The 13323-nt window shown below is 46.0% G+C and overlaps 1 protein-coding gene across 5 annotated transcripts in view; it reads right to left on the bottom strand.

Moving 5' to 3' along the window:
- NTRK3 (neurotrophic receptor tyrosine kinase 3) overlaps positions 1–13323 on the bottom strand; it is a 406414-nt gene that overhangs the window by 290545 nt on the left and 102546 nt on the right. For all 5 annotated transcript variants that reach the window (XM_021083214.1, NM_214271.2, XM_021083220.1 and 2 more), the window contains 1 exon segment: positions 2430–2498. In XM_021083214.1, coding sequence (XP_020938873.1) covers positions 2430–2498 — 69 coding nt within the window.

Here is a 13323-nt window from a genome sequence, read left to right as displayed (position 1 = left end):
GTCAGCTCCCTTGCAGCAGGGCTGCTGGTCAGTTCTAGGACAATGTAAGAAAAAATTGCCATCAGGCATTTTTTGGGAAAATTATTGTAGAACAGATCCTTGGATTAAAAGCAGACTGAAAAAGTTGAGAGATGACTGAGCACAGTGGTCAAGATCTTGAGTCCCTATGCCACCACTTAGTTAATGGGTGACCTTAACCAAGATACTTAAGTTTTCTAAGTACCCCCATGTCCCTGAATGTGCAGTGACAGTAGTTGTTCTGACCTGAGAGAATTGTTTTAAGGATTAAGTTAAATAACCTACATAAATCAATAGATTGCTTGGCATGGGGCCTGGCACAGAAATCGGTGTTAGTGGTAATTGAAATAGTCATGTTAATTTACCTCTAATGTCTTTCCCAACTATAAAGATGGGAATGAAGACATGCATTAAGGGTAACAGTCTACATGGAAATGTCTGTGACCTTGTCTAATTTTTCAGTGTTTTATAAACAAATAATTGTCTATTTACCTTTCCCCAAGCTCATGTAGGAGTTTTTATTGGTGCACATCTGGATGGCAGCCCTATATGCCTAAAGAATTCTGGTCACTATACCTATTGTGCTCATAGCAGAAGAGAAGCCTGGTTGAGGGGTAGGGGCAGGGCGAAAGCCTAAGGAAGGAGAGCAACCCACAGCTATCTTGTTCTCAACTCTGCTATGCTGTCAAAGAGACCATCTCTGTACTTCCCATCCCTGGAATGGCCCATTTAAGCATCATATTTAAGCATGGACCCACAGGCACTTGGGTCCATGAGGATGAGTAGGGTATACACAAGACTGCATTGGGATATAAATATTCCCCTCTCTGCCCAACTGGTCAGAAAAGGTATGACTCATCCTTGAACTCAGATCTTACCTAGGTGGAGGGAGAACAAGTTGAAAAGGCCAACAGCATAGGCAGGGATCCAAGGCCAATCACTGACCCTTGGTAAAGATAGGCAAGCAATCCGCATTCAGTGGATTTGGATCTGAGTCACCAAGTAACAGGAAGCACACATAAGCTGTATCTCTGGAATCCTGACTCCCTAACTCCATCCATGCCTCAATTTCTTTTTAATTTATTCTTTGATTCATTCCCTTAACATAATATGCCATCCTTCATGAATAGAGATGACCCCAATGATTAACACATCAACATGAGTTATTTTTTCCACAGTGGTCATGAGCTTTCACTCATCCATACAACATGCATTTGTGCAAAATGGCTGTCTGGGGTAGGAGTGCATTGATCAGCTTTGGAATGTAGTAAGGCTAAATAAATGGCCTTAGCCCCTCTGGGATGCCTACCCCCAAGCCAATAGGTGGACACAGATCATGAGGAGTAGAAAAGACATGCAATCTGTTTTTTGTTTTTTTTGTTTTTTTGGGTTTTTTTTTTGTCTTTTTGCTATTTTTTGGGTCGCTTCCGCGGCATATGGAGGTTCCCAGGCTAGGGGTTGAATCGGAGCTGTAGCCACTGGCCTACACCAGAGCCACAGCAACGCAGGATCCGAGCCGCGTCTGCAACCTACACCACAGCTCACGGCAACGCCGGATCGTTAACCCACTGAGCAAGGGCAGGGACCGAACCCGCAACCTCATGATTCCTAGTCGGATTCGTTAACCACTGCGCCACGACGGGAACTCCAAGACATGCAATCTGAAATCAGATGCATGGGGTCAAGTCTTAGCTCTACCAATCCCCAGAAATGCCATCTTGGCTGTGTCTCACATGCCCTTCTGGAGCTCAGGACCCTCACCTCAAAGTGTAGAGACACATTTTATATGGGAGGTATAATAATACCTACCTCTCATGATGCTTGTGATAAATCAAAGGTCATGTAAATGTAAGCACACCTAATAATCCATTTATATATTACAAGTGTTATTTATTATAAATTGAAAATCATTCTTTATCATTATAAATATATATATGGTTATAACTAATTACTAATAGATCACAAAACTACGTCTTGCTAAGAGATGAGATTGCTATCTTCTGAAATTATTGTGCCAGAAAGAGCATCAGAAATCAAGGGCAGAGTTCTCACTGTGGTGCAATGGGATCAGTGACATCTCTGGAGCACTGGGACACATGCCCACACACACAGTGGGTTTAAAGGATTCGGTGTTGCCACAGCTGTGGTATAGGTCACAGGTGATCCCTGGCCCAGGAACTCCAAATGCCATGGGTGTCCAAATAAATAAATAAAGTTAAAATATTCATAACAATTTAAAAAAAAAGAAATTAAGGAATTTGGTAGCTCGCTCTCACTGAACATGGTACACCCATGTCATCCAACCCAAGAAGCCCCTTCAGGTATACAGGTATATTCCTAGCCTCAGGTGGCTCCACCCAACTTCTGACCACCACTCCACTGACTTGGACAGTCTCCAAAACCAAACTTACAATTCCCGAAGACTCAGCGTCTGGAAGAGCTGCCATGAGAGTGTGGTGAGCCGGTTACTCGACAGGTTTCTGCAAGATTGACAAATAAAAAGGTAATTAAAGGATGATCTGGCATAACGCATGCTCTCTGGAGTGAGTGTGGTCATCTCATAAGATCCTGGTTTCGTTGTTCTCCTCCTTTGCTCCATTCAGCTAACAACGTATCTGCCAGTTGTCAAGCCACAGATCAGGTTTGGAAAGGATGCTGAGACTTTTTAAAGGGCAAGGTTTTTACAAATCTAATCAAATCAATAAATAAAATTTTATTGTGCATTCTCCCATATCTTCTCACCACCATAAAATTTCAGAAAGCCTTTTTAAAGCCACCCTCCCAATAGGAGGACAGAGAACTCTCAGGGTGCATAAGCAGCAAGTATTCCCTTTTTTAAATTGAAGTATAGTTGAGTTACAATGTTTTGTTAGTTTCTGGTATACATCAAAGTGATTCAGTTTCATATATATGAAATATATATATCCTTTTTCACATTCTTTTCCATTATGGTTTATAACAGGTGTTGAATATAGTTCCCTGTGCTGTACAGTAGAACTTTGCTGTTTATCTGTTTTATATAGTAATTTGTATCTGCTACTCCCAAACTCCTTATTTATCCTCTCTTTTTTATTATTGAGGTATAATTAACATACCAAAAAAGCTGTACATATTTAATATATATGTCGATGAGTTTGAAGATAAATACACATCTGTGAATCTATCACCATAAATAGTGTCATACACTTAACTGGCATCTCGAAAATTTCCTCCCTCCCGCTTTTTTTTTTTTTTTTTTTTTTGGTGATAATAACATCTGATATAAGATGCACCCTCTTCCCAAATTTCTAAGTACAATACAGTCTTGTTAACTATGCGCTACTCTGTCCTATAGATATCGAGGACTTGTTCACCTTGCATAAATGAAACTATTGTGCCCGGTTACCAACATTCTTATTACTGACACAAGTAGTACAAAACTCTGCAGATCACCTACAATTCCTTCAAGCCAGTCTCTCCACTGAGCAAACCTGCCCATCAGTGATCAAGATATCAGCCTTTTTGTTCACACTTCTGTTCTCCTCCTAATGGCTATTTAATTGTTCTCATTAGGATGTACAGGGGAAAAGGAGTAGTCATTAGTCTTCTGAATAAAAGAAGAAACACACCCACAGTTATTACTTTGCCAGGCTCAACAAACAACTTTTGATGTGATAACAGCCCTTCAGGGCAGCAGTTGGAGTCGTTAGAGCTGAAGTGGCACCCCAGGAACCGTGTACTCATCTGCTGAGGACAACGGAGAGCTGTGAGAATTGCACTTAGGTAAACGTCTATCCACATGCACACAAGCACGTGTATATTTATGGTTATTAAATATGTAGGTAATCAATGCAAACATGGACTCCTATTTATACACATTTGCATATGCTTCCAGGTACACCTATATTTAGAGGACTTCTACAACAAATATTTGTTGAGAGCCAAATATAGGCTACTCCAAGGAAGGAGGGGGTGGATGGCAGATAAGATCTCTCCAGAACTTATGTTCATGTGACAAATGAATAAGCAAGAGAAGTGCAGTTTGTGATGAGCAGAAGGAAGGGTGTAACCAAAGTGATGCAAGTTAACTGATGCAGGAGAGAGAGAGGACTACGTGAGAAGATGCTTCCAGAAGTGCCCTCCCAGAAGGGAACGTGAGAGCTGAGACCAGACGAGTGAGAATGGCTGGAAAGGGGGCCAGTGAGGAAGGAAGCAGAAGAGTAGTCTGGGATGAGTAGGAGAGGGGGACACCATACCCTCCTTGCTGGCCAATGTAAAGAAGTCAGATTTTATTTTAAGGAACAATGAGAGGGCACAGGATGGTTTTAACCAGGGGCGTGGCATAATCTAATTACCATTTTTTCAAATAGGCAGCCAAGATCCGAAGCCATCAGGACAATTAGGAGCTGTTGCAGTATTCCAGGCAAGAAGAGGGAGCAGAGACAGTTAAGTGGGTGGATTCAAGCTGGGTGTGGGTGGTGGAGCTGCCCAAACTTCTATTGTAGAGGACTGGGCAGAGGAGGTAAAGAGACCTGAGTGACCAGAAGAGTAGTGTTGTCCTTTAGTGAGCAGAGGAAGGCTGCAAAAGGGTATCAACTGGGGAGCAGTGTGGGGATCAAGAGCAGATACCAAATCTGAGATGCCTGTGAATCTCCAAAGAGAGAAATGAACCATCCTATTGGATGCCTGGATTTGGAGCTCACGGGGAAAGTTCAGGCGGTGAGATCGCAGAGAGTAGACAGCTCACCCTAGGAGCAGACATTCAAACCTGAGCACAGCCTAAGGGATGGAGCTGCCCCTCCTCATCTACGGCAGCTCTATCTCTGGTGACAGCCCATAACTGGGGGTGGGGGAAGAGACTCCATTCTCAAGGTGCTGGGGACCAGAGGCAAGGGAAGGTGTCCAGGTAGGTGTCCCCCAGGTCTACTGTCACACTCTCTCCTTTCAGAGTCCTTGCACCCACACAGCCTCTCTAGGAGAGCACTGTCACCCACTCCCTCCTGCAGGGTTGGAGATCCTCACAGGCTGGAGATCCCCATCTTCCCCTTGCAAGGCTGCGACAACAGAAGCTCCCACTAAAAACCTACCAACCTCTAGCCATCCGTCTGCTGAGGTTTATAAAATGCCTAGCAATTGCCTGTCTCATTCCCAACTGCTTCATCCCCCCATTAATCAGAAGGAAAGGAGGATAGACCTGAATGACAGCTACTTGAGGACAGTAAGCATCTCCCTCTTGGGAGGGAAGAGCAGGGGATCAAACATACACCCTCATCAAAGTCGCTGACCTGACACTAGTGAGTGGACCCAGAGCTGGAACTCAGAGCCAAGGATCACAGGTTTCGGCACTGCTCTATGTGTCTCTATGATGGTTCAGTAAAGGTGAGGGACCCATCCATGTAGACGTTTCCTGTTTTGTTTGACTTTTCCTGGTTTACTGTCTACACACAATAGCATCAATGGCAGCAGAAATCAGACAAGGCCCAGGGGCCTGGAGCTCTCTGCCCGACGCCAGACCTGCCTGGAACAAAGGCCCCTGTTCCGAAGCTGAGCACCAGTTCCTGTGAGAGGCGGTCACTGAGCCCTGGGAAACACACCCTCCACCCCCACCCCGGGGGACACAGGAGCGTCAGGTGAAGTGGGGGCCCAGGCCCATGTCTCAGGGAGGAGCAGCCCGGGAGTGTGCCAGGACTTCTTGGGGGCCCCAGGCAGGGAGCAGGCTGCCAGCAACGTCCTTTCACAAAGGTCATGTTTTGCTACATTAGGCAGAAATGTCAAGAGAAAATTGGATTCTGAAAGAAAGAAAATAACAGGCATTCTGGGCAAATAAAGAATAAGCAATAGCATTATCTCCTTATTACAAGTTAGAGGGGAGGGGACTGGGACACCTGTAAGGGGGGTCCTGCTCTCCCAGTGTGTCTCATCTGCAGCTACACCCCCTCCCCCGACAGCCAAGCCCCACTCCTGGAGGAGAAAGGGCCCTCTGACGCCTCTAGTTCTTCGGCCAGATGGAGCGGTTCTGTCCACGATGCCCACTCCCTTCTCCCTGACTGCCCAACGTGAATAGATCACCTTATCCTTCTGCAGTTCAGACCCTCTCTTTGTCTCAGTCCCACCCGGGCTCCCACCAACACTGCCACAATCAGCAGCTGCCACTCACCGAGGGTTTACTAGGCACCAGCTACTGTGTTATGCACATCTACGTCCATGACCTCACTTAATATTTGCAGCCACCATACAAGGCAGGTATTGCTATTATCTCCATGAGGGAGATGAAGAAACTGGGGCTCAGAGGTTGCTGACCAAAGCTGAACAGGTAGCTTTAACATAAAGACTCTGGCAAGAGGCAACAGGTGGCATACTCAGGAACCTTTGCAACTAATACACAGACATGTACACACCCACGTACACATACACACAGCCCAGAGTGTGTCTCCAGAGAAAGCGACTCTGTGCTGCACAAGTCCCAGGAGGGGTGCAGTGCGTACAACCTGGGCAACTGTACACAGCTCCCTGCTAGAGACACATAGTAGAAGCATCCAGCCCTGGGGATAAACAAACACACAAAAGACAAGTAAGGCAAACAGACACCCCCACAAGGCAAGCATGGTACATGTCTGGCCACCCTGCCCTCAGAGGCATTTATGAATACTCACCATGCAGGGCAAATTTGGAAGCTGAGACACTAGCTTTAACCAAAGTACCTCCCGGACTCACTGCCCCTGATTTTCCTTCTAGTTGATGCCTCACCTGTATTCATTCACCTGTCATCAGTTATTGATGGGCCTGTTACCCTGCTCATCAGATAAAGGTTTAATTAAGAACCATCCTGTCTCTGGGCCCCAAAGCAGCTAAGCCTCCTCCTCCCTAACACATTTATTATTACCCATCTCTGACTTTTGCTTGAGTCGATGGCCAGTTTCCAAGGCACCTGACCACTGGAAATAATTCAGTGAACAAGATGACGCATCAAACACTTTCCCCAAATCAAGCTCCATGCATGGCTCCTGTATCCCTCATCTGAGATACCACACAAAGCCATTCACCTTGTTCTGCACTGCCGGCTCCCTGATGGCCTCGACTGGGGGCGCAGAATAATGAGCAATGATAACACAGCTCCCAGGCGCTCTGGAAACAGGGAGTCAGACACACAGGTGGCCAAATTCTGACCTTGAGGAAGGACAGGCTGAGACGGCCTCTTGTGCATTAGCCCTGTGGCGAGCATGGTAAGCAGTCCCTCAGTCCCCCAAAGGGGCATCCACCACAGCAGGACAGAGCCCCATGGATGGGAGAATGTCACCCTCTGCCCCTTGAACCCTGCTGTCCAACAAGCGGGTCACCCAGGATAGGGCCCTGTGGCCAAGAGAAGCCAACCAGGGACTCCTCTGTTGCCCAGACATGCCACGGAGCCTCCGTCTTCTGGGACTGGCACTTGAGAAGGAGACACCAGTTTCCATCCATAAAGTGATCCTGAAGACGGAGACTCTGTGGATTTCCCAGGTCAAGAGTGTGGCTGACACTTGGAAGTGCCCTCTCTTCTATCAGCAGAGGCAGGCCCAGGGGACGAGCCGCGTTAGGACCCGAGTGGGTAAGGGACTGTGGGTGGCAGGGGGCCCCGCCCATCCCTGGTTGTGAGCCACGCTGTCCCTGCCCCCACCCGCACTGCTCAGACCCGCATCCCCTGTTCATGTCCACACTGCAGGTCTTTGCCGAGCAGCTCAGCTCCCACTCAGCTCCACCTCTGCATCTCCTCGGTCTCTGCCACCTGGGTTTTCTCTTCTGCTGCTAGGGACTGCACTCGCCTCAAGATTCATATATTAAAGCTGGAACCTTCACGACCTCAGAATGTGTTGGTATTTAGAGACAGAGCCTTGATGGAGGTGATTAAGGTTAAATGAGTCCGTTGAGATGAACCTTAATCTGATAGGACAGGTGTTCTTAAAAAAATATCAGGACACAGACATGCACAGAGGGGCATGCCATGAAGGCACAGGGAGGAAAAGTCAGCTTCTACAAGCCAAGATGAGAGCGTCAGAGGGGACCCCTGCCAATACCTTGAGCTTGGACTACTGGCCTCCAGAACAGTGAGGAAGTAATCTCTGTGGCTTCAGTCCCCCGTCTTCAGTGTCTGTTATGTTTGCCCTGGCAGACTAGTACCCCTTCCTCAGCCTCTCTTCTGCCCCAAGGCCTGACAGCCACGGTGGCTGCCTAGCTGTGAGCCCTGAAAGCCACCAAGTCATGGTTTCCTGTTCCTCCTCCACTCTGCCTATGTCCTATCACTCAAGGGAACCAGTTTCCCAATTAGGATCCAGCCACTAAGACTCAATCTGGCCTCCTTCCCTTTGGCCAGCCCCCGCCCTCCACTGCCGCCCCAGGCAGACATCAGTCTCCTTCAAAAGATTGTTATGATGATTTCCCTTTGTGACTCAGCAGTAATGAACCTGACTAGTATCCATGAGGTTGCAGGTTCGATCCCTGGCTTTGCTCAATGGGTTGAGGATCCAGTGTTCCCATGAGCTATGGTGTAGGTCACAGACACGGCTCGAATCTGGTGTTGCATGGCTGTGGTGTAGGCTGGCACTACAGCTCTGATTTGACCCCTAGCCTGGGAACTTGCATATGCCACAGGTATGGCCCTAAAAAGAAAAAATAAAAGACAAAAAAAAAAAAAAAAGATGGTTTCAAGAGGACACAGACCCAGGGGTGTGCCCAGTGTCCTTGTGGTGAAGGCCTCAGCCACTGACTTTCCCTAGTGGATCCACACTGCTGCTTACAGAAACCTCTGTTCTAAGAATCCCCGTCTAGACTCAGAGCATCAAGCACAGCTGCCCAGACAAGAGCACAGGTCCAGCCCCACCCACTCTCACAGGCTCCCAGGGCTGTGGCTTGCAGGCTGCCACCCTCATATTGTAAACCTTACTTCCTCCATTCACAATGGTAGCATCTGAAAGATGCAATCCTTCCTTCCTGAAGACCCGACACCCCCTTGGCCACTATGTCTCCCCTTCCTATTTTCCCCACGAAAGAACTATCTCCCCGGTCTTCTTGGAGATAGCTAATACAATCCCTGCCATGCCACACTGCAACGCCTTTGACATTGCTACAGGATCTGGAGGAAGTCAAGAAGGGGGAGTTCTTTGATGGAGCACCAACCCGACAAAGGGTTTGCTGAAAAGGAACAAACCATGGAGAAGGAGGAGGCTGATGACCACTGCCTGCTACTCCAAGAGCCATGGACCTTACACCACATGACCTTGAGCTTGGGACTTTGTACACATCAGCCCCCCACAGGGATGCCTGCAGCCCCCCATGAGTGGCAGTTAGGGTGGCTGCCATCAATCTCCTGGGGTTGAACCAGTGGGAAGGAAGGAAGCTCCAGGCCATCTCATTACCAAGGTCTGCTGCCAGCCCCCATGGTCCCTTGAGTCAACCCCTTAAATTCAGCGCCCGTGGCAAGGAAGCATGTGCTGCTGCCCAATGTTCCTCGTGAAGGCCAAAAAATATTTTTCTACATCATTGATGTATTTGCTTTTCCCTCAATTAAATTGCTGTAAAAGGGGGTGTGGGTTAAAGCCATTTGAGCCATTTTTATTCAGCTAAATTACACTGGATGGCTCATTTAATGAACTTTAATGAAGCCCAAATGCTTTCTCTAATCAAATCTCAAGTGACATGACTGGTGTCCCGACCTTAGATCAGGAGACTGGAGGCAGCTTCCCCACAAGGTCCTGTGCTGAGAAAAACCAGGGTTTCCCAGAGAATGTTCCTGGGAATCTGACATCTGTGGATGCTAGTGGGTATTACAAGGGGAAAAATGTCACATTGCTTGAAAAAGGTGGCACCAAATGAAACTAAACAGGCCTATTCACAGCAGAACTTCTCAGAGCCTTTACCAAGTGAAGGATCTCACCCACGGAGTCTCTCAAACACTGGATCACAGAACCTTCTCCCTGGATCCTGTAGCAAAACTATCCCCCTGCACAAAATACTTAGAGAAATGATCATCATAATCAGAAATACATATTTGGTCTTTGTCCATGGTTCCCGGTTCGTAGCTCCCCAAACCCTTGAGATTTCTTGAAGGATAAGAACAACAGGAGCATCTTTTCTTAACATTTAGTCTCCTATCCTCAGTTCCTGAAATCACTTCAGAGAATTAGGTGATTTTTAAAAATCCCCCAGAGAAGGGGGTCTGGTTGCCAGAGGAGCCCACCATGAAGAGTTTCCAATGAGGGAATTAGTCACCAATGGCCAATGATTCTATCAACCGTGCTTACAGAGTGAAGCCCCCATAGAAACCAAAGGAGAGGACTGGGGGCTGGGGAACCACAACACCCACGTGCCACCATGTCAGGCCCCAAACTCCACATGGGCAATGGCTCCTTTGGTCAGGACCTCACCCTATGTATCTCTTCATCTGGCTGTTGATTCATATCATTTAATACGCCAGTAGTCTAGTGAGTAGGCCAGTTTCCCAAGATCTATGAGCTGCTCTAGCAAATTAATCAAACTGAGGAAGGGGTCATGGAACCTCTGATTTATAGCCAGTAGGTCAGAAGCCCAGGTGACAACATAGACTTTCAATGGCATCTGAAGTGAAGGGTGATCTTATGCGGTCCCTTAACTTGTGAGATATGACACCCTCTCTGGGTAGAGAGGGTCAGAATTGAGTTGTTCTGAAAGACACCGATGGCATCCAGGATCTCTTAGTGCTGTGGGAGCAAAAAAGCCCTCACTGGAGTTGGGGGCAGATTGTTCATCATTGGGTTCTGAGGTAGGTCAGCAAGCTGTGGCCTGTGGGACACCACTGTTTCTGTAAATACAGTTTTACTATAACACAGTCACGCCCATTTATTCACACCTTGCCTATGTCTGTGGTCTGAGTGGAATAACAGCCCTCCACCGAGGTCCACAGCCTAATCCCTGGGATATGAGAATATGTCAACTTCTACACCAAAAAGGACTTGGCAGATGTGATTAACAGTATGGGCCTTAAGATGAGGAAATCATCCTTAATTGTCTTGTGGCCCAAAATAATCACAGGGGGTCCTTAAAAATGGAGGAGTTAGCTGGACAAAACTACAATTCAAAAAGATACATGCACCCCTATGTTCACTGAAGCACTATTCGCAATAGCCAAGACTTGGAAACAACCTAAATATCTATCAACATGAATGGATTAAGAAGATTTGTCCAAGGAAGATGTACAGATGGCCAATGAGCACATGAAAAAATGCTCCACATCACTGATTATTAGAGAAATGCAAATCAAAACTATCACGAAGAGTTTCCATTGTGGCTCAGTGGTTAATGAATCCAACTAGGAACCACGAGGTTGCAGGTTCAATCCCTGGCTTGGCTCAGTGAGCTAAGGAGCTTGTGTTGCCATGAGCTGTGTTGTAGGTCACAGACTCGGCTTGGATCTGGTGTTGCTGTGGATCTGGTATAGGTTGGAGGTTACGGCTCCAATTAGACCCCTAGCCTGGGAACCTCCATATGCCGTGGGTATGGCCCTAGGAAAAGAAAAAAAAAAAACCTACCACGAGATACCACCTCACACTGGTCAGAATGGCCATCATTAATAAGTCCACAAATAACAAATGCTAGAGAGGGTGTGGAGAAAAGGGAACCCTCCTGCACTGCTGATGGGAATGTGAGCTGGTACAATCACTATGGAGAACAGTAGGGAGGTACCTTAGAAAACTATATATAGAACTACCATATGACCCAGCAATATATCAGGACAAAACTTTCCTTAAAAAAGACACATGCACCCACATGTTCATTGCAGCTCTATTCACAATAGCCAAGACATGGAAACAACCCAAATGTCCATCAACAGATGATTGGATTAGGAAGATGTGGTATATATACACAATGGAATACTACTCAGCCATAAAAAAGAACATAAATGTCTTCTGTAGCAACATGGATGGAACTAGAGACTCTCATACTGAGTGAAGTCAGTCAGAAAGAGAAAAACAAATACCATATGATATCACTTACATCTGGAATCTAATATAAGGCACAATGAACCTTTCCACAGAAAAGAAAATCATGGACTTGGAGAATAGACTTGTCATTGCCAAGAGGGAGGGGGAGGGAGTGGGATGGATGGGGAGCTTTGGGTTAATAGATGCAAACTATTGCCTTTGGAATGGATTAGCAATGAGATCTTGCTATGTAGCACTGGGAACTATATCTAGTCACTTATGATGGAGCATGATCAGAAAATAGAATGTATATATGTATGTGTAACTGAGTCACCATGCTGTACAATAGAAAAAAAAATTGTATTGGGGAAATAATTTAAAAAAAAGAAAATTAATCACATGAATAAAATAAATTCCTAAAAAAAAAGAGAAGATTTGGCACATATGTATAATGGAATACTACACAGCCATTAAAAGGGGGAAATAATGCCATATGCAGCAAGAAGGATGGACCTAGAGATTCTTATACAAGTGAAGTAAGTCAGAAAGAGAAAGATAAATACAAGGTGACATCACTTCTATGTGGAATCTAAAATATGATACAAATGAACCTATCTATAAAACAGAAACAGACTCACAGACATAGAGAACAGACTTGTGGTTGCCAAGAGGGAGAGGGCAAGGAGTGGGATGGATGGGGAGTTTGAGGTTAGTAGATGCAAACTATTACATTTAGAATGGATAAGCAATGAGGTCTTGCTGTACAGCATGGGGAACTATATCTAATCTCTTGGGATAGAAAATGATGGAAGATAATATAAGACAAAGAACATGTGTATACATGTAGGACTAAGTCACTTTGTTGCACAGCAGAAATTGATACAATACTAAAAATCAGCTATACTTCTATAAAACTAAAAAAAATGGGGAAAAAAGAAAGGGGGAGGAAGAGAGATCAGAGAGAGATGCAACAATGGAAGAGAGGACAGAGGATATAATAGAGGAAGGGCATCAAAGGCTAAGAAATGCACATGACCTTTAGCAGATGAAAGATGCAATGAAGCAGATTCTTCCCTGGGGCCTCCAGAAGGGAACACTGCCCTGCCAACACCTTGACTTTAGCCCCATGAGACCTGGGCAAGATCTCTAACCTACAGAGTGTAAGACGATCAATTTGTGCTTTTGAAACACAACATCTACAGTAATTTGTTACAGTCCCAATAGAAAACGAATACAGATTATTTTGCCTTAGAGCAGCAGAGTTGAGCAGTTGTGACAGAGACCAAATGGTCCACAAAGCCTAAATTATTGAGTGTGTGGCCCTCTACAAAAAGCATACCCAACCCCTGGGATAGCCCAGCACAACAGAAATATAATGTGAGCCACGTACACTTTT

This window comes from Sus scrofa, chromosome 1 (assembly GCF_000003025.6).
Source record: "Sus scrofa isolate TJ Tabasco breed Duroc chromosome 1, Sscrofa11.1, whole genome shotgun sequence".
In the NCBI taxonomy this organism is placed as follows: Eukaryota; Metazoa; Chordata; class Mammalia; order Artiodactyla; family Suidae; genus Sus; species Sus scrofa.
The sequence above is the reverse complement of the archived record's forward strand: the minus strand, read 5'-3'. Positions and strand labels throughout refer to the sequence as shown.